The sequence below is a fragment of the Sminthopsis crassicaudata genome, chromosome 2 (genome assembly GCF_048593235.1).
Source record: "Sminthopsis crassicaudata isolate SCR6 chromosome 2, ASM4859323v1, whole genome shotgun sequence".
NCBI lineage: Eukaryota > Metazoa > Chordata > Mammalia > Dasyuromorphia > Dasyuridae > Sminthopsis > Sminthopsis crassicaudata.
In genome coordinates, this window is record NC_133618.1 from 370,784,112 (window position 1) to 370,810,874 (window position 26,763).

The 26,763-nt window shown below is 42.4% G+C and overlaps 1 protein-coding gene across 1 annotated transcript in view; it reads right to left on the reverse strand.

The window, feature by feature from the left end:
* Positions 1 to 2,063: 2,063 nt before the first annotated feature.
* The window catches only part of TNFAIP2 (TNF alpha induced protein 2), a 31,686-nt gene continuing 6,986 nt past the window's right edge, over positions 2,064 to 26,763 (reverse strand). Inside the window, exons 2-12 of the mRNA XM_074291196.1 lie at positions 22,962 to 23,295; positions 20,612 to 21,266; positions 14,228 to 14,342; positions 11,945 to 12,067; positions 10,690 to 10,790; positions 10,369 to 10,464; positions 8,845 to 8,956; positions 7,446 to 7,568; positions 6,510 to 6,665; positions 6,202 to 6,323; positions 2,064 to 3,379 (exon numbers count right to left, since the gene is read on the reverse strand). Coding sequence (XP_074147297.1) covers positions 3,238 to 3,379; positions 6,202 to 6,323; positions 6,510 to 6,665; positions 7,446 to 7,568; positions 8,845 to 8,956; positions 10,369 to 10,464; positions 10,690 to 10,790; positions 11,945 to 12,067; positions 14,228 to 14,342; positions 20,612 to 21,266; positions 22,962 to 23,283 — 2,067 coding nt within the window. The 5' untranslated portion in view covers positions 23,284 to 23,295 and the 3' untranslated portion in view covers positions 2,064 to 3,237. The remainder of the gene's footprint in view (positions 3,380 to 6,201; positions 6,324 to 6,509; positions 6,666 to 7,445; positions 7,569 to 8,844; positions 8,957 to 10,368; positions 10,465 to 10,689; positions 10,791 to 11,944; positions 12,068 to 14,227; positions 14,343 to 20,611; positions 21,267 to 22,961; positions 23,296 to 26,763) is intronic.

The window sequence follows — 26,763 nt, forward strand, 5'->3', positions numbered from 1 at the left end:
TTGCCAGTCTGAGAGGTATGAGATAGACTCTCAGAGCTGCATTTCTATAATTGTGATTTGGATTTTTTTTTTTTTTTTGCTGAGGCAATTGGATCACACCGCTAGAAGTGTTAAGTGTTAAGTTAAGACCAGATTTGAACTCAGGGTCCTGCTTGTGCTCTGTCCACTGCACCATCTAGCTGCCCCCTGGAGTATTTTTTTTTTAACAAGGATGTTGACATAACAAGTATTTCCTCCTTTAAAAACTATCTATTCATATGCTTTGACAAGTTATCAGATGAGAAATTAGGGAATGGATTTTTATTCTTATAAATTTCAATCAGCTCCTTATATATATCTTTATCAGAGAAACTTAATACAAACATTTCCTTCTATTTTCCTTCTAATTTTAGCTGTAATCATTCTATTTCTATGAAAACTTTAATTTTATGTCTATAATCAATTTTTATTTTATCTTTTTGATCCTCTCTTCATTTGCTCCACCATGAACTCTTCCTCCTATTCTTAGACCTAATAGAAAATTTTTTACTTGTTTACTGGCTAATTTTTTAGTGATATGATCTTTTATATCTAAATTATTTACCTATGTGGAGTTTATTTTGGAAGATGGTACAAGATGTTTGTCTAAACCTAATTTCTGCCAGCCTGCTTTCCAGTTTTCTAAGCAGTTTTTTGTTGAATAGTTAGTTTTTATTAATCCCAGTAGCTGGTGTAGATACATTCCTGATTCCAGCCATGGCTAAGAGTCCTAGCTCAGGCCCGGATGATGATCCAGTCTTGATTGTAGCTTGAACTCCGAACCCTAATCTCCTTCATTGTTTGAATCCTGACTTCTGGACTGAGACCAGTTCCTGAGCCCAATCACCAACAGAACTTAGACCCAGACTGAGTTCAGACCCACATTCCAGATCAAGCCCCTGTCCTGAGCCCACTTTCTCACCAACATATATGTGCTACAATTTTAGGGAGAGTGTACGTGTTCATGACTCAGTCCCAAGGTCTGGATCTGATTTATGATTCCATTTCCTCACATTGGAAAGGAAAACAAGAAAATTCTGGGGAACTCTTGAGAGAGACTGTTGGCAAGGACAGGGAGTGAGTTGTACTGCTATTTATACAAATCTCAGGGGATAAAACAAGGCTTTCCAGCTACAGGCACAGAGACTGCTTGATGATGTTCCTTATGCTTTTGTATAACTGCCTGGGGGTTAGCTTGTCTATGCTTTGGGCCCAGGACGTTTTTCCATTTCTGGGGAGGCATATGAAGGGTGTTCTGTGGTCAGAGTTGAACATATGTATGCAGACAGGCAAGGCAGTGTGGGAGTTGCAGTTAAGAGTTCCATGTAGGGAATCAGGAGATTGAGACTGTCGGACATCTCTCCTTGGGTCTTGGAAAGTTCCTTCCTCTCTCTGGGATGCTGCAATGTGACTGGATGATCTTTAAGGTTTCTTTCACTTCTGAATCCTATGACCCCAAGTCACTTCCCCTCTCTGACCATATTTCCTCATTTGTATTTTGTTTTATAAATTTTATTATTTATTTATTTTTGACTCCTCTTTCTCCTCCCTTTCCCCTTCTCCCTCTCCTCTTTCTCTTCCCCTTTACCTTTCCCCCCTTGCTCTCCTCCCCTTCTCTCTCCCTTCCCTTTCCTTTCTCTTTCTCCTCCCCCACTTCAACCTCCTCCTTCTCTTTCTCCCTTCAGGACCTCCTTAAAGGACAAGCAATACGATATAAATTATCATTGTGAAATCATGAAAAAAATATCATTTGTAAAGTTGGCTTTCTAAGCACCTTATGCCAGAAATGGAGAGCAGGGAAGTTAGTTGTGGCCAGTTATATGGCATTTGAGTCAGATGATCTGGGGGATCTGGGATGAGCTCTCCCACTTGCTGTGTGACCTTGGCCAAGGCTCGTGGTTTAGATATGGAGATGAGCCTTGTGTCTAAGAAGATTGAATGCTTTCTAAATATTATTTACTCAAATACCAATTTGTTATTTTAGAATAGGAATAATTACTCTGGTGCAGAAATGAAGATGAGATACAGAATGAAGACATTCCACCTGAAATTGTTCAGTGGGACTTTTAATAACAAACTATAAAAACTTAGGTACAAATTTCAGATACAAAGACATACAAACAAAAAGTTCTCTACAATATGCACAATTTACATTAAGCTGGGGCCCCAGCCCAAAAAGGGAGACAGAGCATCCCTGGGCTCATGCTCCAATCATGGTCACTGAGAGATTTTAATCACCGACAGTGGAGGGGAAAGAGAATTCCAAGATGCCTGGTCTAGAACTGCCTCTTAGAGCCAATCCTTCTGGCCTCCCGGAGGGATACGGAAAGGATAGTTATATTTCACATGTGTTCACATTTGTGTCTGTGGAAGTACCTGAAGGCATAACTGTAGAGAAGGGAAAATGAGAACACATATGTTGTTTCCCAGAGATTCAGGTGGAAGTCTAGAGAGAAAAGTCTATACTTCTCCACTACGAGCTCCTTGAACAGGATCTCCCAACATAGGACCTTGAGGGCTTCCATTTCCAGTCCTGACCTTTGGCCTCAGCAGGCTGCTCCCAAGTGTGGGGGAAATCAGAATCAGTACAAGAGGGTCTCGTGCCAACCCTACTGAGGAACATTTCATGGAAGCAAGGAGGGACCTGGAGAGAAGAATGGAGCAGAGAGAGCCCTTCCACAAGAGAGGCTGGCAGCAAGGGCAGAGGGGCAGCTTTCTCCTGGGAGCTTTCCCATCTGACTTTGGGCTCAGTGTTCTGACTGTGGAGAGCCGGGGAGAAAGCCCAAGGTGGGAGGTAAGAGACCTGGATTCTAGACGCAGCTCAGACATGTTCTGGCTGTGAAATCTGGGGAAGACATCTCTCTTCTCTTGGCCTGATCCTCGTACAACTGAAGGCACGCGAGAGGAAGGAGAAAACGTAATTTGTAGAGCTGGCAGGGGTGTAGAGTCACAGACCAGAGAACACAGAGCTGGAATAAGTTCTGAAGTCACAGAACAAGAATATTAGATCTGGAACAAATCTCAACTGAAGGCCAGACCCGAGAAGTGACTTAGAGCCGAGAATGTCAGAACTCAAGGTACCTTAGACATCTTCTAGTTCGAACTACGCGTTAATAGAAGGGGGGAGTGAAGTAAATTCCAGTCTCTCCGTGATTGTCTTGAGTTGTCAGGGCCATGGGTGCAACCAGGAGCCAGGTCAGGCCAGGCTGGGGTTAAAAGCTAACCAACCTTTATATGTGAAAATAAGGACTTGGAGGATCTTGTCAACAAAGTGCTATCGTCCAATATGCTTTTAATGCTTTTGATTTCACTGTTGCTCAAGTTGCCCTTGATGAACAGGATGGATCCCAAGTGTCCTTTGCTGTAACAGAAGACAATGACAAGATGAGGGGAATGCTGCTCCCCAAGTACCTCTCTCTTCTGTCCCTCAATCTCACCTTTCCAACATACAGAGAACGTCAAATCTAGAAGGGGATTCAGGGGTCATTTAGTCCAGCCAACCTCATTCTTACAGAGATGAGAAAACTGAGACCCAGAGAAAAAGGGGACTAGCCCTGGGTGACAGAACTATGAAGATTAAAAAATTCTAAGGCATAATTTTTTTCCTGCTACATCATTGCTAATCTTTAATCTCCACCTTGAGGCACACCTATATCGGAATTGTCTTACCCTACAGACAGACCTATCTTCTCACCTCTACTCATTAGAAGCCCTAATTTCCCTCAAAACCTAACTATGACTTCCTGCATCAGGCCTTCCCTGTTATCCCCAGATGCTATGGCCTTGCTGCTGAACTTATTTACCTTGAATCTACACTTTGTATATATTAGTATATATACATGCTGTGTCTCCCAAAGGACAGGAAAAGAATCTTTTCATTCATTGCATTTGTATTTCCAGTGCCCAGCATCAGTAGGTGCTTAATAAATGCTTACTGATTGATTAATCCAAGCCTTATTATTTTTCCTTAGCATTACTCTGCATACAGTAGATGCTCAATAAATGTTTATTGAATTAGAACATAAAGAGAACCACAGATTATTAATGCTGTACCTAAAGTCATGCAGAGTCAGTGACAGAGCTAAGTCCAGGATTCATGTTGTTTGCTTCCTATCCTGGTCAAGGGTTCTTTCTCCTACCCCATGTACTTCGTCCTTGCTTTATGAACCTGTTACATTATTTTATCTTAGGCTATTACTGTTATGCTATAGTTAATTGCTATTAATTACATAGCATTACATTGCTGCATTTATTGGATAAAAAAGAAATTATGCATTATGGGCTCTCTCCTACTCTAAAGGAATTGTGATACTGTCATGAAGGCCTGAGTTCACGTTCTGGCCAAAACACTCAATATCTCCAAAGGAGTAATATGAAAAAGGTTGGACTCCATGGCCTCCACCTCTAATTCTGTGTTTTCCATCCCTACTCCTAACCTTTCCCCACTTTCTACCGGCTCCTGGAGGATAGGAAAGTCTTCTTTTCCCCCGTGTTGAATTTCTTCTTTCCCACAGAGGGGAGTGCTCATTCCTGCCTCAGAGACTGTGGCAGGAGGGGGGGGAGGGCCCAAGAGAGACATCCTGAAGTGGAATTTCCCGCCCATTTTAAAGAAAGATGGAATAAGAACCCCAGAAAGTTGGTCCTGGGAGAAGCCTTAGAAAACGTGGAATACCAACTTTCAGAGCTAGAAGAGGCTCTGGAGACCATGAGCTCAGCTTCTTCACTTCAGATTTGGTTCAAATCCACAAAGATTTGCTTTAAGAACCTGCTGTCTGAGAAGCCCCATGCTCAGCAGTGAAGATACTAAGATAAAAATGGCACATTCTCTGCCCTTCAGGAGCCCCCACTCACAGAGAGGAAGAACTCATGCACAAATAACTATGATACAAAGGAGCAGTCTGGGTAAAGTTCAATGAGAAATTGGAGAGTAGAGGTTATGTTTGACTGGAGAGGTTGGGGATGGAAGAGGGGTGAAGTTTAAGGAGGAAGTGGTGCCTTGAAGGAAAAAAAAGACTGCAAGAGGCAGTGATAGAAGACTTGCCTTTCAGGTTGGGGGACAGCTTGCTTTGAGTCACAGGGAGAGACGACTTAGCAGGAAGAGATGGGGAACAGTAAGAAAAAAGCCAGGGAGGCGTATGTTGCAGCTGGAGGATCAGAGGCCTGGAATGCCAGGAAATGACTCAGAAGGGAGAAGTGATACAATCCCTGGCCTATACCTTCTCAGAGCTGGTGGGAGGATGTGAGATTATGGGAGCAAAAGTTCCTTTAAAAAGTATAAAATGGCATATGAATGTCAGACTATGATAATTATCTAAATGTTACTTCTTAGTCTTTTTCTTCAAGAGTAAGATTCTCAAGGACAGAGAGCCTCCTTATTCACTGGCCTCTACCCCAGTACCTGAATATTGGTTCTCATGAACAAAGAGCAGTAGTAGTACTCCCCCCAAAAGAGCTCATGACATCAGAAACTATTCCCTTTTCTTTTGGAGGTAATTGAAGTAAAGTGACTTGTCCAATGGCACATAGATCTTAAGTGTCTGAGACCAGATTTGAACTCAGGTGCTCCTGACTTCAGGGCTGGTATTCTATCTCCTGCAGCACCTAGCTGCCCTCCAGATACTATTCCTCAAACAAAGCACTCTGTCTCCAGATTTGGTACATTTCTGCTGGTTGTCCCCAGATCTGGAATTTTTCTCATCTCTACTTCATGGATTCCCCCAGGAAATCCTGGCTAAAATCCTAACTCTTTGGCAAGCCTAAGGTCGCTGATTGATTCTCTGACTTCAGAAATCCCATTTCTAGTGGGAAGGACTGGTGGATAGAATGGAGCTAAGGTTCCCAGGCGCTGGTAGCAATGAAAAGCACCTGGAGAAAAAGGAAGTCAAAATGTCACTTTAACCTCTTTCCTCCTAACATTTTTTTTTAAGATAGTTTAGAAGATATGGTTTTTGGAAATAGCTAAAAAATCTGAGATAAGGAGTGATCTGAGTTCAGATTCCACTTCCGAAATTGTCTGTGTGAACTTTTTGTGAGTCTCTGGGTCTAAATTTCTTTATCTGTAAGATGAAAAGATGACATCTAAGAGTTTTTCCAGCTTCAAATCTATGACCCTCAATTTCCTCATCTGTGTAATGAGTATAAGACCTGGGGTGAATTTTAATTCCCTTGCTCTCTTCTACTCACCTGAAGTCTGGAAACCTACTAGCAAAAGTTGCCACCTCAATCTTGATGGCGCTAGTATCCTGGAGACGAATGATTTCTGCCAGGGTAGGGAGGGCTGGCTCTAGCCAAGCTGCAGGAGATCCCTAAAGGGGGAAAAATCTGGTCAGTTGTGTCCTATTGCGTTCCACTCCATATTGGGGCAAATTACCGTGGCCTGAATGAACCCCTTAACTAGATCATTGAGGACCCATAGAAGATGATGAAATTGTCTTCTTTTCCCCTCAGAATTTCTCAGTCTACTTTCATTTTATAAAAGGCTGTCCCCTTACATTCTCAGCACAGAAGCTCTGGATGTTCTTAGCATCCATGAAGATCCACTTGGCCAAGTTTTGCTGAAGGTCAGCGGTTTTCAGCACTAACCGCTTCTTGCAGAGACGAATGATGTACTCCTTCACGAGGTATAGATGGATGGCTTCCATGATGTCCTAAAAAAGGGGGGGGCAAAACAGCTGGGTCAGCACAGGGGCAGCAGTTATGGGACTGGAAGGATGTATAAATATGGGGCACTGAGTTGGTAAAAGTGCTGAGGGGTTAGAAAAGAAGGAAGGGGGACATCTGGATCATGACTTATCTGGGATGATGCTCAGATACTAGTTGGACTAGAAGCCTTGAGATTTTGTGATTCTATATTATCTAATCTGATATAATCAAAGGCAGAAAGTTATTCATTTTTCTTTGGAGCAGGTTTTCCCTTAGATTACAGATTAGATCAGAGGCAATAAGATAGAATAGTAGATAGAATACTGGCCCTGGAATAAGGAAAGACCTGAGTTCAAATAAGGCCTTTTTACTCTTATTAGCTGTAGGACCCTGGGCAAGTCACATAACCTCTGCTGCCTCAGCTTCTTCATCTGTAAGAGGTTTGTAAAGACAAAATGAGATTAAAATTTTAAAGTGCTTTTAAAACTTTAAAGCTATATAAATGCTAACTATTATTAGATTGAACTAAATAAAATCTATCTCCTTGTAACATCTCCTGTGAGATGAGACAGGTGTATGTTGAGGAGAAGCTAATACTAGAAATTCCTAGGGTGAAAGGTCATAAAGAACTCCTTGGGTTCATTCCTTCCTTCTCCCGATGGACATGGACTGTTCCCACAAACCAAATGGGCTGAGTGAAGGTGGAGAAGGGCCAGACTATCAGGCAGACTTCCTGTTATTAGGGACTGAAGTGACACTTCCTGGCCCAGCTACATCCTCCTTACCTCTTGGTACCGTTTTCTTAGGGCCTTGAATTCTGGCAGATAGCCACTGGTGATCTTAATGATTTCTGCCACAGTTTCCTCATGAGTGGTCCAGCGGGTCTGTGTCAGCTTCTTGAACAGATTCTAGAAAGGGAATGATTTTGTTTATGTTGAAGCACAGCCCTGGTATGTGTGCACTCGCGTATGCATGTGCACACACACATGCAAAAGCACAGCCCACAAATAGGGGCTGGGGGAGGGCTGTCAATCAGTTACTACGTGGTGACCTCCATTTCCAGGTTCACATTCCTATCACAATCTGGAGGAACTAGATTTTCAGTCCTTCCCTCTTTACCTTCCCCCACTCTTCTGCCTCTTTCCTTATTCCCTGACTCTGTCACAAATGCTTCAAACAGAGGTCAAGAAACTCTTTATGTTTTGTGTGAAGAGATTGGGGAGAGTTCTCCAGGGAGATTCCAGCTCCTTCTTTGGGACAGTGAAGATGTCTTTCAGCCAAACCTGGAACAGCTGTTGGAGTGTTGCATTTTTAAACTGATGTTTCTCAAAGTCTGATTCAAGGAATCCCTAGTAGTCCCTGAGACCCTTTCAAGCGTCATCAAGATCAAAACCATTTTGGAATAAGATATCACAATTTCTAAGATGGCAAAATCGATAGAAGGGCATCCAACTGACACAGAAATAAGAGTGCTGGGCCCGAAGTCAGGAAAACCTAAGTTCAAATCTGACCTCAGATACTAGCTTGTGTGACCCTGGGCAAATCACTTAACCCTGTTTGCCTCAGTTTCCTTATCTGTAAAATGCGCTGGAAAAGGAAATTGCCAAGAAAGCCCCCTCAAAAGGAGTCTCGATGGGAAAGAAAGGGCTGAAAAAATGACTGAACCCCAACATATTAATAGTTACAACCCACATATGCAAAAGCTCTCATGTGGGGAGACAAGTTCTCAATAATCAGGACACCGAGACCCAAAATATGAGAACTGTTGCTCTGAACTAAGGGTTCATTACCCAATACAGGCTTTTGCCTGTTCCAGGGCAAGTTGTAAAGCAAACACTATTGGGGAGCAGGGAGCAGAGGATGGGATTTTCATCATTTTTCGGAAACAAAGATAGATAGGATGTATCTGGGCCCTGAAATTGGATGAGGGGTGGGGCACTGCAGAACTGAGTACCGGAAATACAGAGGCTGGGAAAGTGGCAACTTGGGGAAGTCTGGAGGCTGGGAAGGACACGGGGGAGAAGGAAACAAGCTGGTCGGCCAGGATTTTCCCAGCCTCCTGGCTCTCTGTGGTCTCATTTGTGCCTCCTCAGAGAGGGACGAGCGCACACAGGGCACTTGACCATTCCCCCTTTCTCCCGTTCTCCGCCACTCGCCCCTTCTTCCCCCAAGAGTTCTATTTACCTTTAGTTCCAGGAACAGGTCTTGGAGGAGAATGTTGAAACCACTTTGCTCAATTTCACTCAGGGGGTAGAAGATGTAGCTGGGAACCTCTGAATCCTTGTCAGTGGAGGTCCTAAAAAGGAGAAAAGAAAGGCTGCTCTAACTACTGATCCAAGCCCAAAACAGACTACAAAACCCCCTGGCTTTATTTTACTTATTATGCTAATATTTTAACATTTTTATTTTATCTTTAAAAAACATGCAATTTCATAATGATAAAATAAAAAAAAAGATGATTGCACATGAAACTGCAAATCTATTACATAGTATTGCTATTCCTTGTAAATATATAATAAAGTTACTCTAAAAGACCATAGCTCTTGAAACATTTTATTTCTTATTTTATAAAGGATCAAAAAGGAGACCCAGAGAAGTAAAGGGATTTATTCAAGATCACACAGGCAGTCAGTGAGCAGCAACCCAGACTTGAACCCTGGTCTTCTGTCCAGTTCAGTGTTTTATTTTTTTCTATGCATTGATTCTTGTAAACCTACAGCAAAAAGCTGAGAACAAGTTTTCAGGGGAACTCTCCTCGTGGGACCTAAAGTCCAATATCTTTACCCTGGTATCTGTCCATGATTTCATACCAGTCTATGTTTCCATAGACGAGGGGCTGCTCATTTTCCTACCCTCCCTTTGTGGAAACTCTCTTCTTAGGCCAGGTGAGCCCACCAGCAAATGCCCTATGCCTTTGTTTAAGCCTCCTCTTCTCAAAATATCCATTCTCATTCTTCAAGGATCAATTCAAATCCTTTCTTTTTTCAAGGAGCCTTCTCTGACTACTTCAGTGCATACTGATCCTTCTCTTTCCCTAACAGGAAAAGACAGAGTACTCTGATGACCAGTGAGATGAGCTTTCTGGATGAGTCATTATCACTTCTTGGTGGATGTTACGATGCAAAATAAAACTTATATAACATCTGGCTTCTTTATAGCACTGATCCCATTTACAGGGCTTCTTCCCTTTGTGAATTTTAGATAGATACTTCACTGATTTGCTGAATTCTCTTCCATACCATACTTAGCAACTTTAGGGCTCTCTGCATCCCATTAGATTGTAAATTCCTTGGGAGCAGAGATTGACTTTGGCACAAAATAGGCACTTAATAAATATATTTTGATTGATTGATCACTTCAGACCTACAGCTGGCACTCACTCTGCCATTATGTATGACTTTAAGTAAGTCACATTTTCTCCCTGAGCCTCAGTTTCTTTTTCTGTAAAATGAAGTAACCGAACTAGATTGCATCTGAGATCCTGACCAGTGGTGAAATTCTGTACTCCATCTTTTTTTGCACTTCTCCAATGAAACAGGGAATTTCCTGAGGCTAGAGCCCTAGTGTGCTCCTCCCAGCAACTGAACCAAGCCCAGAGCAGGGCATATGAGGTGAGGAAACAAGAGGAAGATCAAGAAATTCAGCTTCAATGACAGACTGCTAATTCCCCCAAAGTGCTAATTCCACCCTCCCATTCCTTGGACTTACCTGAATGTCAGGCAGTTGTTGATGTTGGCCATAATGATGGCTCTGTAATGCTTCTGTTTGTTTTTCTCCGTGAAGTCTGTAAAGGCTTGCTGGTAGCTGTGGGTTAAATTCCCTAATCTTAGAAATGGAGAAACTGGGGCCCAAAGAGTAAAGAAACTGATCCCCAAATTACAAAGTGAATGACTGACAAAGGCTAGAATTTCAGTATCATAGGGATTCAGGCCCTGAGTCCTTCTCCCTTTCCTTCTCCCTCAAAAATTGGGCAGAGACGGGGTAAGCCCAGCCCCATAACTCCCAGTGACCCATCCCTGAAGGACATACCTTTTCAAGAAGGAAGAGAGTTTAGCCATCAGCAGAGGTTTTATTTGTTTACCCAGAGCCGCTGTGATGTTCTCAGCCTTGATTTGTGCCCCAGAGATCATCTATAAGAAGAAGGTGGTTAAAAGAAGAGGGCTAAGAGTAAAGGTCTAGATCTTAGCCGATCCAGATAGAGAGCTTTGCTCCAGGGAGTCTAGCTGGCAGGAAAAGGGGGTGATGGGAATACATGCTAGCCTTTCCAGCCTGGAGAGGGGGAAAGCTGTTGGGACCATGGAGAAGGGGGGTCTCAACCCTCAAACCCCACCTCTTTTTTGCTCAAAGGAACATGAATATCTGAATATATGTGTGAAAATTTATGTATATACACAGGGTGTGTGCAGTTAAGCAAAGTTTGCTAATCAATGAGTGTGAGGAGGAAGCAATTATTTGTGTTTTGAGGGAGGAGAATATATGTGCATATATATATTTTTTAAATTACAGGATTTAGAGTTAGGAGTGACTTTAGACATCCTCCAAGTGTGGCTTTCTTATTTTACAGAGGAAGAATGAGTCCGAGAGAAGAGAAGGATGTAGTTGCTCAATCACACAATTACTAAATAGCAGAGACAGATTTAGAACTTGGGTTTTCTGAATGCAAAGCTAGCTCTCTGGCTACTACAAGTGTGGCTGCATGTCTGGGTTTTTTCTTTTTGGGGGGGCAGGAAGGAGGAGCAAGAGAGAGAATAAGAACCAGTAATATAGACACTGCTGTGTACATGGATAAGATGGTATGTGAGAGTGAGTGTGTGTGAGGAGTGAGCAGCCCAGCCGTTGGGCCCAGTGTGGTATGTGACATACATACATATGCTTAGATACATCAGGGTATCTGTGGATATGTTGGGGAAGAGCCACAGCAGCATATTCTTACACACATCTTGCCTTTGACAGCCAGGGCTGTTTATTCAGGTGCTGAGCATGCCTGTAGATGGGTACTTGAATGTGAATTATGTCTGTGCTTCTTGTTTCAGGGAAGAGGGAGGGGTATAAGGAGGAAGGAATAGAATTTGAAATTTAAAACTATTTTTAAAAAGTTTTAAACATTGTTTTAAAATGTATTAAAATATTATGTAAAAATTTTTAAAAATGTATCTGTATTTTGGGAGGCTGAATTCACTTATCCTGGATGTACATGCATTTATGTTCTATATGCATGTTTGTTATGTCTTTGTGTTGTGGGGAAAGTGGGGAAGAGAAAGGGACAAAAAGGCTGTTCCAGTACCTGGATGATGTCAATTGGGAGTTCACTGTGGAAGCACCCTTCTAGTTTCATGGGCTCCTTGTCTTCTGACCATCTCTTCACTTCTAGCCCCAGCCCCCGCATCATCAATTCCTGGATGGTTGCCTGGGTAATAGGGGAAGGGATCCAAGTGATCTTGGGAACTAGTTGGATCCAGCCTGAGGACAAGGGTTGCTGGCTACCCCCATTCCTAGCCTGTGCTGGCCCTGAGATCCCAGTGGGGGCACGCTGAGGGAAAGGATAGAGAAAAGTGTACTGGATGACCTGGGAGTCAGGAGACTTAAATTTTTGTTTGGGCTTCACCACCAACTTGTAGTCTGACCTTGAGAAAGTATTGATCTTATCTGTACAATGAAGCTAAATGATCTCTAAAGTATTTTCTGACTCTAACATTGTCTCTAGTGGTCCTCAAACTTTTAAAATAGGGGCCCAGTTCACTGCCCCTCAGACTGTCGGAGGGCCGGACTATAGTAAAAACAGAAACTCACACTCTGTCTCTGCCCCTCAACCCATTTGCCATAACCCGGCGGGCGCATAAACATCCTCAGCGGCGGCATCTGGTCCGCGGGCCATAGTTTGAGAACCCCTGGACTCTAACCCTGTGATTTTCTCTGAGCCTTAATAGTATTTTTTAGGTCAAATACCAACACTATCAGGGCTTTTGCAAGGAAGGTGTTTAGAGATATAGCACTATAGTTAAATGAATTAAATAGTTAAATCATCATCATTAGCCATTCATGGGTAGTCCTGAATCCTCATGGTAAAAGAAGAAAAATGTTCAATTTAGAGTCAGAGCTTTAGGACTGAATTCCCAGCTCTGACACTAACTACCTACTAACTCTGGTTACTTCCTTCCCAACTTACTATGTATGATGTTACACCAAGTTAAAAAACAAAACAAAAACTTCTATCTTCTGAGCCTCAGTTTCCTCATCTGTAAAATGAGGGAATCAAACTAAATAGTCTCTAAATTCCTTCTAACTGTATATATAATTAGAGGCCCACTTTGATGGGGGAAAGCCCAAAGGGTAAGATAGACAGGTATTCTTTTCTTGTCACTGACTCCTGTGGCTCATATTCTGCTGGGAAGTCTCTCTTTCTCCTTTGAAAATCAATTGGTGCTTTCTTGACAAGGAAGTATGTCTATAGACAGGAAAGCTTTTGGTTTATATGACTTACATCACAACCATCATGATGAAATAGCTCCATACATTTGTGAGTCACTGAAATTTTTTAGTCAAAATACTATTATTTATTTACATTTATTTTATTATTTATTTACATCTTTTACCCACTCAATTCAGGGATCATTATTTTTATTTTTCAGATGGGGAAACCTCAGGTCATGGAGGGGAAGGTATGTGCCCAAGATCACAGGGCAAATTAGTGGCATAGGTAAGACTCTAATCCTGGGTTCTGATTTAGGGTGGGAGTGTCTTTCAAAATTCTTCCCCTCCCCTCCCACTGACCTCTCAGCTGGCCTCTACTCTTCTCCTTTGTCCTTACACAGCTCTCCCTCCAATCCTCTTTTCAGACCTCCAGGCTTCTTACTAATTTCTAGCCTAAAATCATACTAAGACCTTCCCAAACGACCTTTTAGAGAGCCAGGACTGGAACTCACATGTACACGAACACTTGATGACTTACGTTCAAAGACCCCCGCTATCTGTGCATCTAGCTCCTACTTTCTTTATCTCTGTCTCTGTCTTTCTGTCTCTTTCTCTCTTTTTTTCTCTACCCAGGGTCTCAAAGCTAGTGTTTGAAGTTGAATATGACTCCAGGACTGGTGCACTATCCACTGAGCAACCTATTTTTCCTCACTACACATCTGTTTCCTTTACCAAAGGAGAATGTCAAAGTACTCTGAGAAATGTAACTGGAGCTTTTTTGATTTGATTTCTCTTGATCTCCATCTCTCCCCCCCCAGTTCTATTTTTGTCTCCTCTACCATCTTTTCATCTTCATTCTCTTTTCTTTTCTCTCCCCTTCTCTTGCTCTTTCCCTCCCTCCAATTTTTTCCTGCTTCCCTTCTCTTCCCTCCTAGTTCTTTTCCATTTGGGGTTGAAAAAAATGGTTTGGGAGCGTGTCTTTATGAATTAAAGCCAGTTACTTGTTCTCCCTTTCCCAGTGGGCTAAGATTAGGAGATCAGCTACTTCAATTCCTGTCCTTAACTAGGATGGGACGGGAGGGCAGAGAGAAGAGAAGTAACTGTGAAGAAGGGTTAGGGAAAGAGGGTCCGAAGCACATCAGACAGAACCACTCACCATCTCATTAGATAGGTAGGTGACCTCCAGTTTGTGGATCTCTTTGGGTGGCAGGAGGCTCCCTAAGTCAGCTCCTTGAAATTCCTTTGATAGCTTTGGATTATTGATGATTTCACTGATAGTAAAAACAAAGGGAAACCCAGAAATGAAGGGACTGTGAGCAAAGAAGGCTTCCGAGGTTGGGTACCCCCCTCCCATCCCCTCTAATTTAGCCATGTGGCTGTTCTCAACAGAAGAGAAGGAGATCCAGACCCTGTACTCAGTGAGTTCATAGAATCATGGAATCTCAGAAGCCATCTCCCATTACAACACATGAGACAAGTGATAATGAGTTTGTGTTTGAAGTGAGAAGGGATCCATTACCTCCCAAAATGTCCCATTCCACTTTGGGACAAATCTAATCATTAGGAAGAATTTCCTGATAGCAAAGCCCATTGCTCCTGATTCTGTCCTTTGGGATCTTCCAGGACTTTTAAATACTACAAGGCAGGGATCATATTCCCCAGAGTCTTTCTCCAGGGTAAATATCTCAGTTTCATCCTACAAATTCCCATTATGGTATGGACTTGAAACTTCTTCTTTGTAAATGTAATATCCAGACGGTCTGATTATAGAATAGGGGAGGGTGAGAGAAGAGCAGACCTGTGTCCTACCTTTTAAGGAAGCTCATAGCCTAGGGGTGACAGAAAAGAAAAGGAAAGGGAAGAAAAAAAAAAAAAAAGCATTTTTAAGGGCCAATTAAGCCTGCCACTGTGCTAAATGCTTTACAAATATTTCCATTTCACCTCACAAAAAAACTGGGAAATATTATTATTCCCATTTTACATATGAATAAAAAGTGAGGCAGAGATGTAAATAAATGACTTGCCTAAGTCACACAGCCAGGTAAGTAACTGAGGGCACATTTAAACTCAGGTCTTCCTAATTTTTATGCAGGCCTACCCAGCCATCTGGATGTCTCTAGGCCTGATTTCTGCTCTCAGAGAGCCTACAATCTGATTTAGGAGATAGCCTGCAATTAGACAGGTTAGAGAATAAGATGAGATACAATGTAAACTAAGAGACCAGCCGCTCTCACTCCAAGTTCAGAGAGCTCAGAGGAGGCAGAAATCAGGATTGACAAAAGCTCCTACTTTTGTGGCACTTTAAGGTTTATGAAATGTTTTCCTCATGGTTGGAGGAAAAATACCCTTAGGCTTGCCCTCAAGTAACTCAGGTATTCAGACTATGATTACTTTCCTTAATCTTTCTCTAATGTTAGCAAAACATTTTTTTTTTTCTCAACTACCTTGTGGGTATTATGCCCATTTACATTATGCCTGGAAATCAGTGAGGTTAGCTGACTTGTATTCCATAGTCACAGAGCTAGTAAGTGCTGCAATTGTCATTTGAACTCAAGCTTCCTGACCAATTCCCACACTGTCTCCATTATTCTATGCTTCTTCTTCATTTCTCCAGAGAGATTTCTCCTCCATTATCATTTTTTAATTCTCATGAGACAGATCAGCCAGCATTAAGATCTCTATTTAATAGACTGGGAAACTGAGGAAACTCAGCTGCCCAAGGTCATGCAGCAGAGCTGAAGCTAAGAGCTAAGACTCATATATCCTCTGCTCTGTCTTCCAGAGCCTGATGGCCCTAGATGGCCTGATGCTTAGGGGACTGGGAACATAAAGATGGTCGCCCCTTAAACACAGACAGCAGAGCAACTATGACCAGCAGTGACCAGACTGCTGCTTCCCATCTCCACTCCCCATCCCAGGAGGCATTAGGCCTGACCCTGTCAATCATTATCATCCTATCTTGGGCACATTGTGGCTTCAGCCAGTGCAGGATGCTGCTTGGCCCCGATTAAGGGTGGAACAAGTCTGCTGTTCCAAATTATCAGTCTCTGCTCTCTTCCTCTCCCAGCCCAGGCTCCACCAGCTTTCTGGAAAGCTGGCAGAAGTAACTATCTTTAGAGTCCCAGGGGATACCTCAGTAAGAATGTCAGGGACAGCATTTGGGCTGGAATCCCAGAGGGTGGAGCATCAGAGATCAGGCTCCCCTGGGCCTCAGCCAAACAGGTCCCTCTCTTCCTGACATCTTCCTTCCTCATCTCCATCTTTTTGGCCACTCCACTCCCTGTTTTCTCCAGATCCTTATAACTCTGGAAGTTGTATGGATGGGAAATTGTAGCCAGTAAGGGAGCTGTCTGCTCTCAGTCTGTAAACTGATGGATCTATGGATACCCCAAAACTGGGAGATGTGACTGTGGATCATAACCCTGGAACCTCAGAGCCAAAAGAAATTAGAGGTCGTCTCATCCAATACCACCATTTTACAGATGAGGAAACGGAGGCCCAGGGAGGGCAGGGGAAGAATTGCCCAAGGTCATACAGCAGTGATGAAACTAAGATTAAAACCTAGTTATCTTATGTACTAACAATGAGAGCTGTCTAGGAATCTGTTCTTCATTTGCATTTATTTAAATTAAATGATATTTGAAAGTCAAATTCCCCATCCATGTAATGGGACGCTGCTGGAAGATTGGGAGGGATGTGTACGAGGAGGAATGGTGGACTTGCCTGGATTCAAATCCCTTCTCTTCCACTTACTACTTGTGTGACATTGGGCCAGTGATTTGATTTTTCTGGACATCTGTAGGGATTGAACTAGGGAGTCTCTAAGATCCCTAGGGCAACTGGATGGCACCATAGTGCATAGTGCCTGTCCTATAGTCCCAAAGATTCATCTTCCCGAGTTCAAATCTAGCCTTAGATGCTACCTGGGTGGGTGACCGTAGGCAAGTCACTTAACTCTGTTTGACTCAATTTCATCATTTGTAAAATGAGTTGAGAAGAAAATGTTGAGCCACTCCAGTAGCTTTGCCAACAAAACAAAACAAAGCAAAACCCAAAAACAAACCCACAACAAAAACAAAAACAATAGCAACCCAAACCCCAAACCCAGCCCAGCACAATAAGGAGTCATGAAGAGTGGGATATGACTAAAAAGCATCTCATCAAAAGATCCCTGTCTAGCTTGTAACCTATGGTTTTATTCAGGATGCCAGATTGCTGTGTTATCCAGAGTTCCTAACTCTCCTCATGATCCTGGGAGGTTTTTTTGGGCTCTCAGCCAAGGAATAGCCTTGAGGAGGAAGTGAACAGCTACAAGTTGCACAGTCAGGGACCTGAATTCTCATTTTAGTTCTGCTCCTGTCTTGTGTGACCCTGAGTAAATCACTTCCCTTCTGAATCTGTGCTTCCTCTTCTGTCCCAAAGGGGAAAACATCAGCCCAGCCCTACACCTTCCTACCAATGCTGGGGTGGGGATCAAAGGGAGAGTGAGAGGCTCTGAGCCAGGGCTGATCATAAGCATTTGCCAGAAAGTGGGGGATAATGTTTATCAGAGCTCTATGAGTGGGGGAGTTGGTTACCTTCCCAAGAGGCATTAAGAGAGTCCTTTAGAATAAACACAGCTGTCTGGAAGACATTCCATCCTCCTCCCTATTTCAGGCTAATTTCTGTACAAATAGGTGACCCCCACAGCTATTCTTCCTTCACTGGGCAGCCAGCCTCTAGTCCCAGATCTCATAAAAGTTCCAGCAATAAGGGGCCAGAGTTTCCATTTAGTATTTTTGAGTTGGAAAGGACCTGAGAGACTATCTAGTCCAACTGCTCTGTTTTATGAAAGAGGAAGTTGAGGATTGGATTTGGGGAAGGGACTTGTCCAAAATGACACTGAAAGGACAACTGGGATTTCAGATCAGATTTTTCAAATCCAAGCTCAAAGATCCAATTCCATTCAAAGAAGATAGAAGGAATAAATAGAGAGGAATACTCCTCTCCCACACTTCTGCTTCCTTGGACCATCCAAAATGTCTCCCAGAGCAGCTAGGTGGTGCAGTGGGTAGAGCACCAGCCCTGAATTCAGGAGGACCCGAGTTCAAATCTGGTCTCAGACACTTAACACTTCCTAGCTGTGTGACCCCGGGAAAGTCACTTAACCCCAATTGCCTTAACCCCCAATTCTGCCCAGCAGAAAAAAATTGTCTCCCAAACCTCTCCCATACTATGTAAAAGGGCAACTATCTTAGTATCTCAGAACTACATTGAGACTCTCTTTGGGACTCTGGGAGTTAGGAAACCTGAGTTCTAATCCTGGTTCTGACACCTATTTGCTATGTAACATTGGGCAATTTCCCTTCCCTGTCCTCACCTCAGTCTCCTTATATGTAAATTAAGATTTCTAAGGTTCCTTCTAGATGTGACATTCTATGAGACCGTTTTTTGTCTGGCCAGCCTCCTTGCCTCCCCATCTCCACTTTCTCAACCCTCAGGACTGTTCTGAGGCTAAGATAATGAGAAACATTTTGGAAAAGTAAGCAGCTCTATTACAGATATGAAGGTATTGTGAACTCCATTAAAGTAGAGGGAAAACCACATTTAAATTGTATATTTCCCCCAATGACTAGGAATAGGGTTTTATACAGAATTGGTGCTTTAAAAATATGTGGTATTCTTCTGATCTGATTTTTCTTTTCGCATGATAAATATGTTTTGTGGATAAATATGTTCGCATGTGGAAATATGTTTAGAAAAATTGCATATATTTAACTTAGATTACTTGCTATCTAGGGGAGAGGGATGGTGGGAAGAGGAGAAAAATTTGGAACACAAGATTTGCAAGGATGGATGCTGAAAACTATCTTTGCATGTATTTTTCCCTCCCCCTCAGGCTGGGGTTAAGTGACTTGCCCAGGGTCACACAGCTAGGAAGTGTTAAGTGTCTGAGACCAGATTTGAACTCGGGTCCTCTTGAGTTCAAGGCTGGTGCTCTATCCACTGTGCCACCTAGCTGCCCCCCTGCATGTAGTTTGAAAAACAAAAAGCTATTACTATAAAAAATTAATTGTACTGTCCTTGTGGCAAAAAAAAAAAAAAAAAAAAAAAAAAAGTGGTATTCCTTGAAACTGTCAGGATAAATTAAGGAGGCCTACTTTATACCAGAACCAGGTTATAGGAGGGAGAAGAAAGAGAGAGATGGAGGAGGCAGCAGAGGAGAAGGATAAGATTGAATTTTAGGCTCTAAAAAAACTAAAAGAGATCTGCATCTTTTTCCCATGCATGGACTTCCACAATGATCTTTATCTCCTACTACCTCACTTCCTGCGCTTCCTCCTCCATTTCGTTTTTGTTCAGTCATTTTCCATTATGTCCAGTTCTTCCTGACCCCATTTAGGTTTTTGTTTTTTTGGCCATAGATACCTGAGTGGTTTATCATTTTCTTCTCCAACTTATTTTATAGATGAGGTAAACAGGGGATCACACATCTAGTGCGAGGCTAGGTTTGAACTCAGGAAGATGAGTTTTCTGTATTTCAGGCCTGGCATTCTATCCATGGCCCCTCTTTCTCCGTGCTGACCATCAAACCTGAATGGGAGGAAGAGGCTCACCTTTCACTCACCTATACCCTGCAGGGTCCCCTAAAACTGTGTTCATCACTCCTGAAGAGAGGTCAGGGAGGAGAAGCTGAGAAAATAGGGTCATGGGAGACAAGCAGGCTATATAAGGATGAGCAGATATCACTATTCCAGGTAGAAGGTTCCTATCACTTGAGGAAAACCAGAGTTACTCTAGCCTGACCTAAACCCAGGTCTCTATTTCCCAAAAGAAATGAACCCAGGAGCTCCACCTTTTTTTAGAAATTAGTGGACCTGGGTTCTATACTCACTGTTACCAAATCAGTGTAATGTACATACATACATATATATATATATATAATTATAATTTGTGTGTAATATATAATAGTATGTATACATATAAGAGGAGAGAGGGAGACAGATTCAGAGAGACAGAGACAGAAAAAGAAAGAGAGACAGAGACACACATAGATTAAAACAGAGAAAAAGAGAGAGAGACAAAGGGAGATAGAAAGAGAACTAGAAAAAGAGAGAAACAAAAAGACAGAAACACAGAGAAATACAGAGGACATTGAAATAGAGGGAAAAAAAGAGAAAGAGACAGAGAGACACACAGAGTCAGAGACAGAGAAACAAAGAGAAAGACATAGAGAATCAGGACAGAGTCTTAGGGGATGTGGTTATTGAATTTCAGTTGCAGAAGAAACCTTTGGAAACATGGGATTTAACTTTCTTACATGGAAATCACAGATAACAGCACATCAGAACTAGAAGGGCTAATTGAAATTATCACCTTGTAATTCAGTTGTGTTATAAATGAGCAACCTGAGGTTTAGGAAATGATTTATCTAAGTCACAAAGGTTGCAGTAAATGGCCACGTTGAGATTTGAACCCAGGTCCTCCAGCTCTAGAGCTAGAGTTCTTTCCGGGACAACAGACAGAGGCACACATACCCACATTCTGGGCCTTCACTTACTTTGGGTAGAGGTTCTGCACCCAGACGAGCAGCAGGGCGGTGTCTTGCTCATTAAGCTCAAACTGAACCATGGAGTTGAGCTGGTCTGAGAAATAGTTGTGATAGTGCTGGGCGTAGGTGCGGAACACATCAAACTCAGCTGGATAGAGGGGCTGCAGGCGCTGGGCCACGATCAGGAGGTCTTCCTTCATGGTCTTGCCCATGTGCAGGAAGCTCTGGGCAGCCTCCGAGCTGGCCTCCGTGCCTCTGGGCCTGGGCGCATCCAGGGTTGTGGAGGGGGACCAATTCATCCGCTCCTCCACTGAGCGTCTCACACCTTCTTGCCACAGCTTGAGCCAGCGCCGGGGCCGAGTGGTCGCCAGAGCAGAGGGCCCCTTTGCCTCAGCCATCACCCGCTGGTCTTCTTGCTCCTGCTCGAGGATGATCTTCAGGGCCTGGTGCAGAAGCCCAGGCTCATTCTCCAGAGGCCGGTGAACTACGGACATCACAGCTACCCGCAGCAGGGTGTACAAGGCTTCCACCTTGCTTTGCTGGCGGATCAGATCCTCCTCCTCGTTCATCCCAGCTGCATCCCGTACCAATGCCCGCTCCAGCATCAGAAGGTGAGGTGCCATATCCAGCCGCCCTTGCTCTAGGGCCGAGTAGAGCTCCTCCACTGTCCCCAAAGGAAAGAGGGACTTAGTTATTATGCTTGGGATTCCTGTGGCTCCTAATAAACGACATGGTTCTAACATCCTCTTGGACTGGGGGCATTCACTGAAGGAGATTACTCAGATCATAGTGGTGGAATCTTATCTGCTGCCCCAGCCCCAATATCTTGCCTCTGCAAAAGGACCTTTTACTTTTTCCCATGAATATCTAGCTTGCACAATTCCAATACCCTTTTACTAGAACAAAGGGATTTTTTTAATGCATATTCTGTCGGAGATATATCCAATCACAGGGACTTGTCTCATGGACATTTTTTCTAAGGTTGTCCAGATGTATCTGAGGTTGCCCAATTTCCCTGTTTTGGCCAATTCTGTTCTTTCTCATTTCCCTTCTCCATACAGTCCCTTGCCTCACTCTGATGGGCTGCCCCTCTCCCTTAAAGAGGAGCCCCCAGGGTGTGTGACCCCAGAAAATTTTCCATGCCTGAATGCTTTCAGAGATGATACCACAACACATGCCTAGTACTCCAACATTTTTGGCGTAGCCAATTAAGGGATTTTAGCCTGTTGGATGCTGTTGGGAGAAGGCGAGTGAGGGCCAGCAAGGGGAAGTGATTTGTGCAAACTTAGTCAATATGTAGCAAGGCTGGATTTGGAACCAGATCCTATGACTTCAAAGTTAGTATTTGTCCTACTTTACTACACGGCCTGCCTGAGGTTTCCTTGGATATTTTCCTTTCTTGATTGGAAGGAAAAGTGGCAGCATGATGAGTGATATTCTCAGTGCCCTCATAAATAAACTGGGATGAGAGGGATTGGGGAAGAAGGAAATAAGGTCCAGAAAAGGACCCATCTCAGAACTGAGGCAGAGTCAGAAGAAAGGTTATTAAAGCTCAGGGATGGCAGACCCCGAACCTAGGGACCAAGGAAGGTCAGGGAGCCTGGGTTTTAAGGTAGAGCTTTGGTTTAGTAAAACATGAAAAAAAGACCTCCCATCTGGCTACTTGAAGATATTAAACTGGTGCCCTCTTAAGCCAATGTGAGTCAGCCACATGTATTTCACATGTATTTAGGACACTCTTGTTCACAGGGTCTTCCTTCCATCTGTTCTCTTATCACTTTAAGACCATACATTTAGATCTGGAAGGGACCTAGTACAACTTCTCATTTTATAGGCAAGGAAACTGAAGCTCAGCATAGGTAAGTAGCTTGCTTATGTCAAGTGACACAGCTTACAGGTGCCAAAGGTGCAATTTGAATCCAGGTTCTCCAACTCCAGGTCCAGAATTTTAGCCATTCTACCATGTTGCCTCTCATAATAGCTTACATTTACATAGGAAGGAAGGAAGGTAGGAAGGGAGGGAGGAAGAGAGGGAGGAAGGGGTGTGAGATGTATCTTGAAAAACCAAACCAAATAGAGTCAGAGAACATTTGTCTCAAAGAACTTCAGAAAAGACTCTGCAAGATACTGTTCTTGATCTTGCTATGTGACTTTGACCAAGTTACTTCCCCTGTTTTATACTGTATTGTCAGTGACTTTGGAGAGAATGATGGATCTTCCAACTACCCCCAGCCTGTATATCTCTCTAAGGTAGATTAATTTAATGAGTGAAATTAATTTAAAAGCTCTTCTGTCACTGGGCACTGCGTCAAACTTCCTCACCTCTCACTTTGATGGATTCCTCTTTCCTATAACCTACCTGTGGGGGGCGGGGCGTCAGGCTTAACTTCAGTCTGGGGAACTTCAGCAATGGGTTCTGAATGACTCTTTCTTCTTATCCCTTTGGAAAACACATCAAGCATCTTTATGATTCCTTTCTTCTTTTTCTTCTTCTTCTCTTCTTTGTATGGGATTGAGCCCCCCTCCTTATGGGGAGAGAGATCCTCAGAGGAGGCCAGGGAAGTCGAGTCAGACTCCGTCTCTGACACTGCAGAGGGCTTTCTGCCAACAGGGCTGGTTCCAGACTCATATTGGGGAGACATTGAGGGGTTTGTTTCAGAGAAAGTCATCATCTTCATCATTTCAGCTCAGCCCTGTGCGGAAAGGAAGGAAGAGACTGTCAGATACAGAGTCCTGTTCAAATAAGCCTCCGTAAACTCATTTCTTTTCTGACAGTTGAGGAGAAAGAGAAAGATGGCTATATGGGTCTGAGAATATCTGTACCAAAGGACTTAGTAAAAAGCTTATCAAAGCCCTTCTCTTACACTGGCTACATGACTTTGTATCCTATATTGTGTCACTTTCTACAGAAAGTGTAATGAGTCCTCTACTCATTCCTGCCTTTCTTTTGAAACTGTTTGGTTTGGTTTTTCGAGGTACAGCATAAAACCCCACTCTCTCTCTCTTCCTCTCTTTTCCTTCCTTCCTTCCTTCCTTCCTTCCTTCCTTCCTTCCTTCCTTCCTTCCTTCCTTCCTTCCTTCCTTCCTTCCTTCCTTCCTTCCTTCCTTCCTTCCTTCCTTCCTTCCTTCCTTCCTTCCTTCCTTCCTTCCTTTCTTCCTTCCTTCCTTCCTTCCCTCCTTCCCTCCCTTCTTTCCTTCCTTCCCTCCCTTTCTTATTTATATTTAACATTCATCTTTAAATTTTAAGTTCCCCAGTAATGCATTGTTGGTGGAGATGTGAAATGATCTAGCCATTTTGGGAGAGCAATTTAGAACTCTACCCAAAGGCCTATAATACTGTGCATAGCTTTTGATACAGCAGTGTCTATACTAGGTCTATATCCCAAAGAGGTTATAAAAGAGAGAAAAGGACCCAAATGTGCAAAAATGTTTGTAGCAATCTTTTTGTGGTGGTAAGGAATTGGAAATTGAATGGATGCCCATCGATTATGAATGGCTGAATAAGTTATGGTATATGAATGTAATGGAATATTATTAATAGTTCTATAAAAAATGATGATTAGTGCGATTTCAAAAAAAGCCTGGAAAGACTTACATGAACTGATGCTGAGCGAAGGGAGCAGAATCAAAAGAACATTGTACACAGTAACAGCAATATTGTATGATCATCAACTATGAGAGACTTAACTCTTCTCAGCAATACAGTGATCTAAGACAATTCCAATAGACCCAGGATGGAAAAAGCATTCACATCTAGAGAGAGAGCTGTGGAGATTGAATGCAGATTGAGGCATATTATTTATTTTCATCTTTTTCTTTACTGCTTTTTTTCTCATGGTTTTTTCCTTTTGTTCTGATTTTTCCTTTTACAACATGACTAATGTGAAAATATGTTTAAAATAACTGTACATAATAATCCAGATCATATTGCTTGCTGTTTTGGGGAGGGGAGAGATAAAGGAAGGAGAAAAAAATTTGGAACTCAAAATCTTACAAAAAATGAAAGTTGAAAATGATTTTCACATGTAATTAGAAAAAATAAAATATAAAAATATTAAAATTTGAGAAATAAATTTTAAGTTCCAAATCCTTTTCCTTCCTCCAACCTCTCCCCCACCCATTGAGAAAGTAAACAATGCGATATATGTGAAGTCATGCAAAACATATTTCCCTATGAGTCATCTTGCAAAAAAAAAATTAGCCAAAAAATTTAAGAGAGTGAAAAAGATATGCTTCAATGTCCATTCAGAATTCATCAGTCTTCTAAGGAGGTAGATAGCATTTTTCTATCATGAGTAGAATGATTTGAATTGAATTCCATACAGTTTCAAAAAATTGTAAATCTCAATTTATGTAAAGTCTTCATAAGTCTTTATTTAATAGTCTTGAACCTCTTCCCTCCTCCTCTCTCCTTTCTCTAAACTCCTAAAACAGACCTTTTTTTTTCACCAAGAGTCAGAGGATTTGAGAATTGGACTAGATTTCTAAAGTTTTTTTTCTAAACCCCTTATTTATTAAAGAGGGAAACTGTCTCAAGGACAAACATGGGATATAGATAGATGACAGAGCTAGGTTTTGACTTCAAGTCTAGTATTGTGTCATTGGGAATTCAGCTATATAGAAGGGTGGATTTGAAACTATTCTGTTTGATTTTGGTGCCTTGACTAGGTAGAACTTTAATTGCTTTCATGAAACAATCAGAGGTAAGTTTGAAAAGGGCTTGTATACCTATACCTACCTGAGTCATAGCCATCCTGTGAGAGAATGGGTCATGATCTAAGCAATTTGTATAAAAAGGACAATCTAGTTCAGAACCAGGGGAAAATATTCCAAGCATCTTGTCTGGAATTGATAGATTAGAAAAAGCTTGGGATTTCCATTACATCTTTGAGAGGCAAAGAGAAGATTGAGTTGTGACAGAAATGGGAGATATTGCGGGGAGTCTCTGATTTGGCAGGCATCTCAAAAGGGAGAACCCAGATTAAGGAAAATTCCAAGAAAAAGTCAGCTCTTCCAAATCCTTTCAAAGCTTGTCTATACCCAGACACTATAATGTAATCATTTGCTTTCATTAACCACATGCTTCCAGTGCATTGAATTTTGTACAGCTATAAAGAGACCAAGGGTCAGGATAGACATAAATGTAAGGTTAGGCACAAAGTCTAACCCTTTGCTTAGGTGTTAGAAATTTTGGGGAGTTTTTGGGAAATTTTAGGTGTTGGGAGCTTGGAATGACTGGGGGAACTTGGAACTTCACTTAAAATAAACTTCTTAAAGCCAAAGTGAAGAAACCAAGAGACTTTAGGGGCTATTAAAATGATGCCTAACTTAAAATAAGCTAATTATTATAGCAGTCCTACAAATATGTCATCCTAACTGTTCCATGGGAATGAGTTCCTTCCCTCCAATCAGACTGAAATTACTGAGGGCAGAATTATCTGGGCAGGAGAAAGGAAGACAGGGATAATTGGACTGACTTTTCTCCAAGTTAAAAGGGACCATTCATTTATAATAGGAAGAAACCTCAGAGGTCATTGAGTCTATCTCTCTTATTTTTATAGATGTGGAAGCTGAGGCCCACAGAAGTAAGGTGACTTTCCAGGCTTTCATTGCTAATAAATGTCTAAGGTAGAATTTGACCCCATCTCCTGAATCCAAGTCTGGCACTCTATCCACTGCTCCCTCTGTAAATCATTTAGTTCCTGTTTCCTATGAAAATAGTTGACTAAGAGCTCTGAGGGGGGAACCTTTGACTTGGCCAAGATCACATGACAAATTAGTGGTATAGCTTGAATGAAAAACCCATATTTCCTAATTCCCATGCTGCTCCCTAATTCAGCACACTTGCCTAAAATCAGTCATAATGAAAGCTCTATCTTCCACTGGTTCCCCAGCCATTCCCAATAAACCTTCAAAGGCCAAGAATCAGTCTGATCAAACATGAATTCTAGAGTCTGAGGAAGAAATGGGCAGACTATTATTAGGAGATTGATAAGTAATTTATTAGCTAACTGTTCCACAAACCAGACACTCTATCTCCAGCTCTAAGGCATTTTCTTTGGCTCTTTCCCATGCCTGGAATGCTCTCTCTCTTCAGCAATAAATACTGACTTTTCTGGCATTTTTAAAGTGTCAACTAAAATCCCATGTTCTACAGGAAG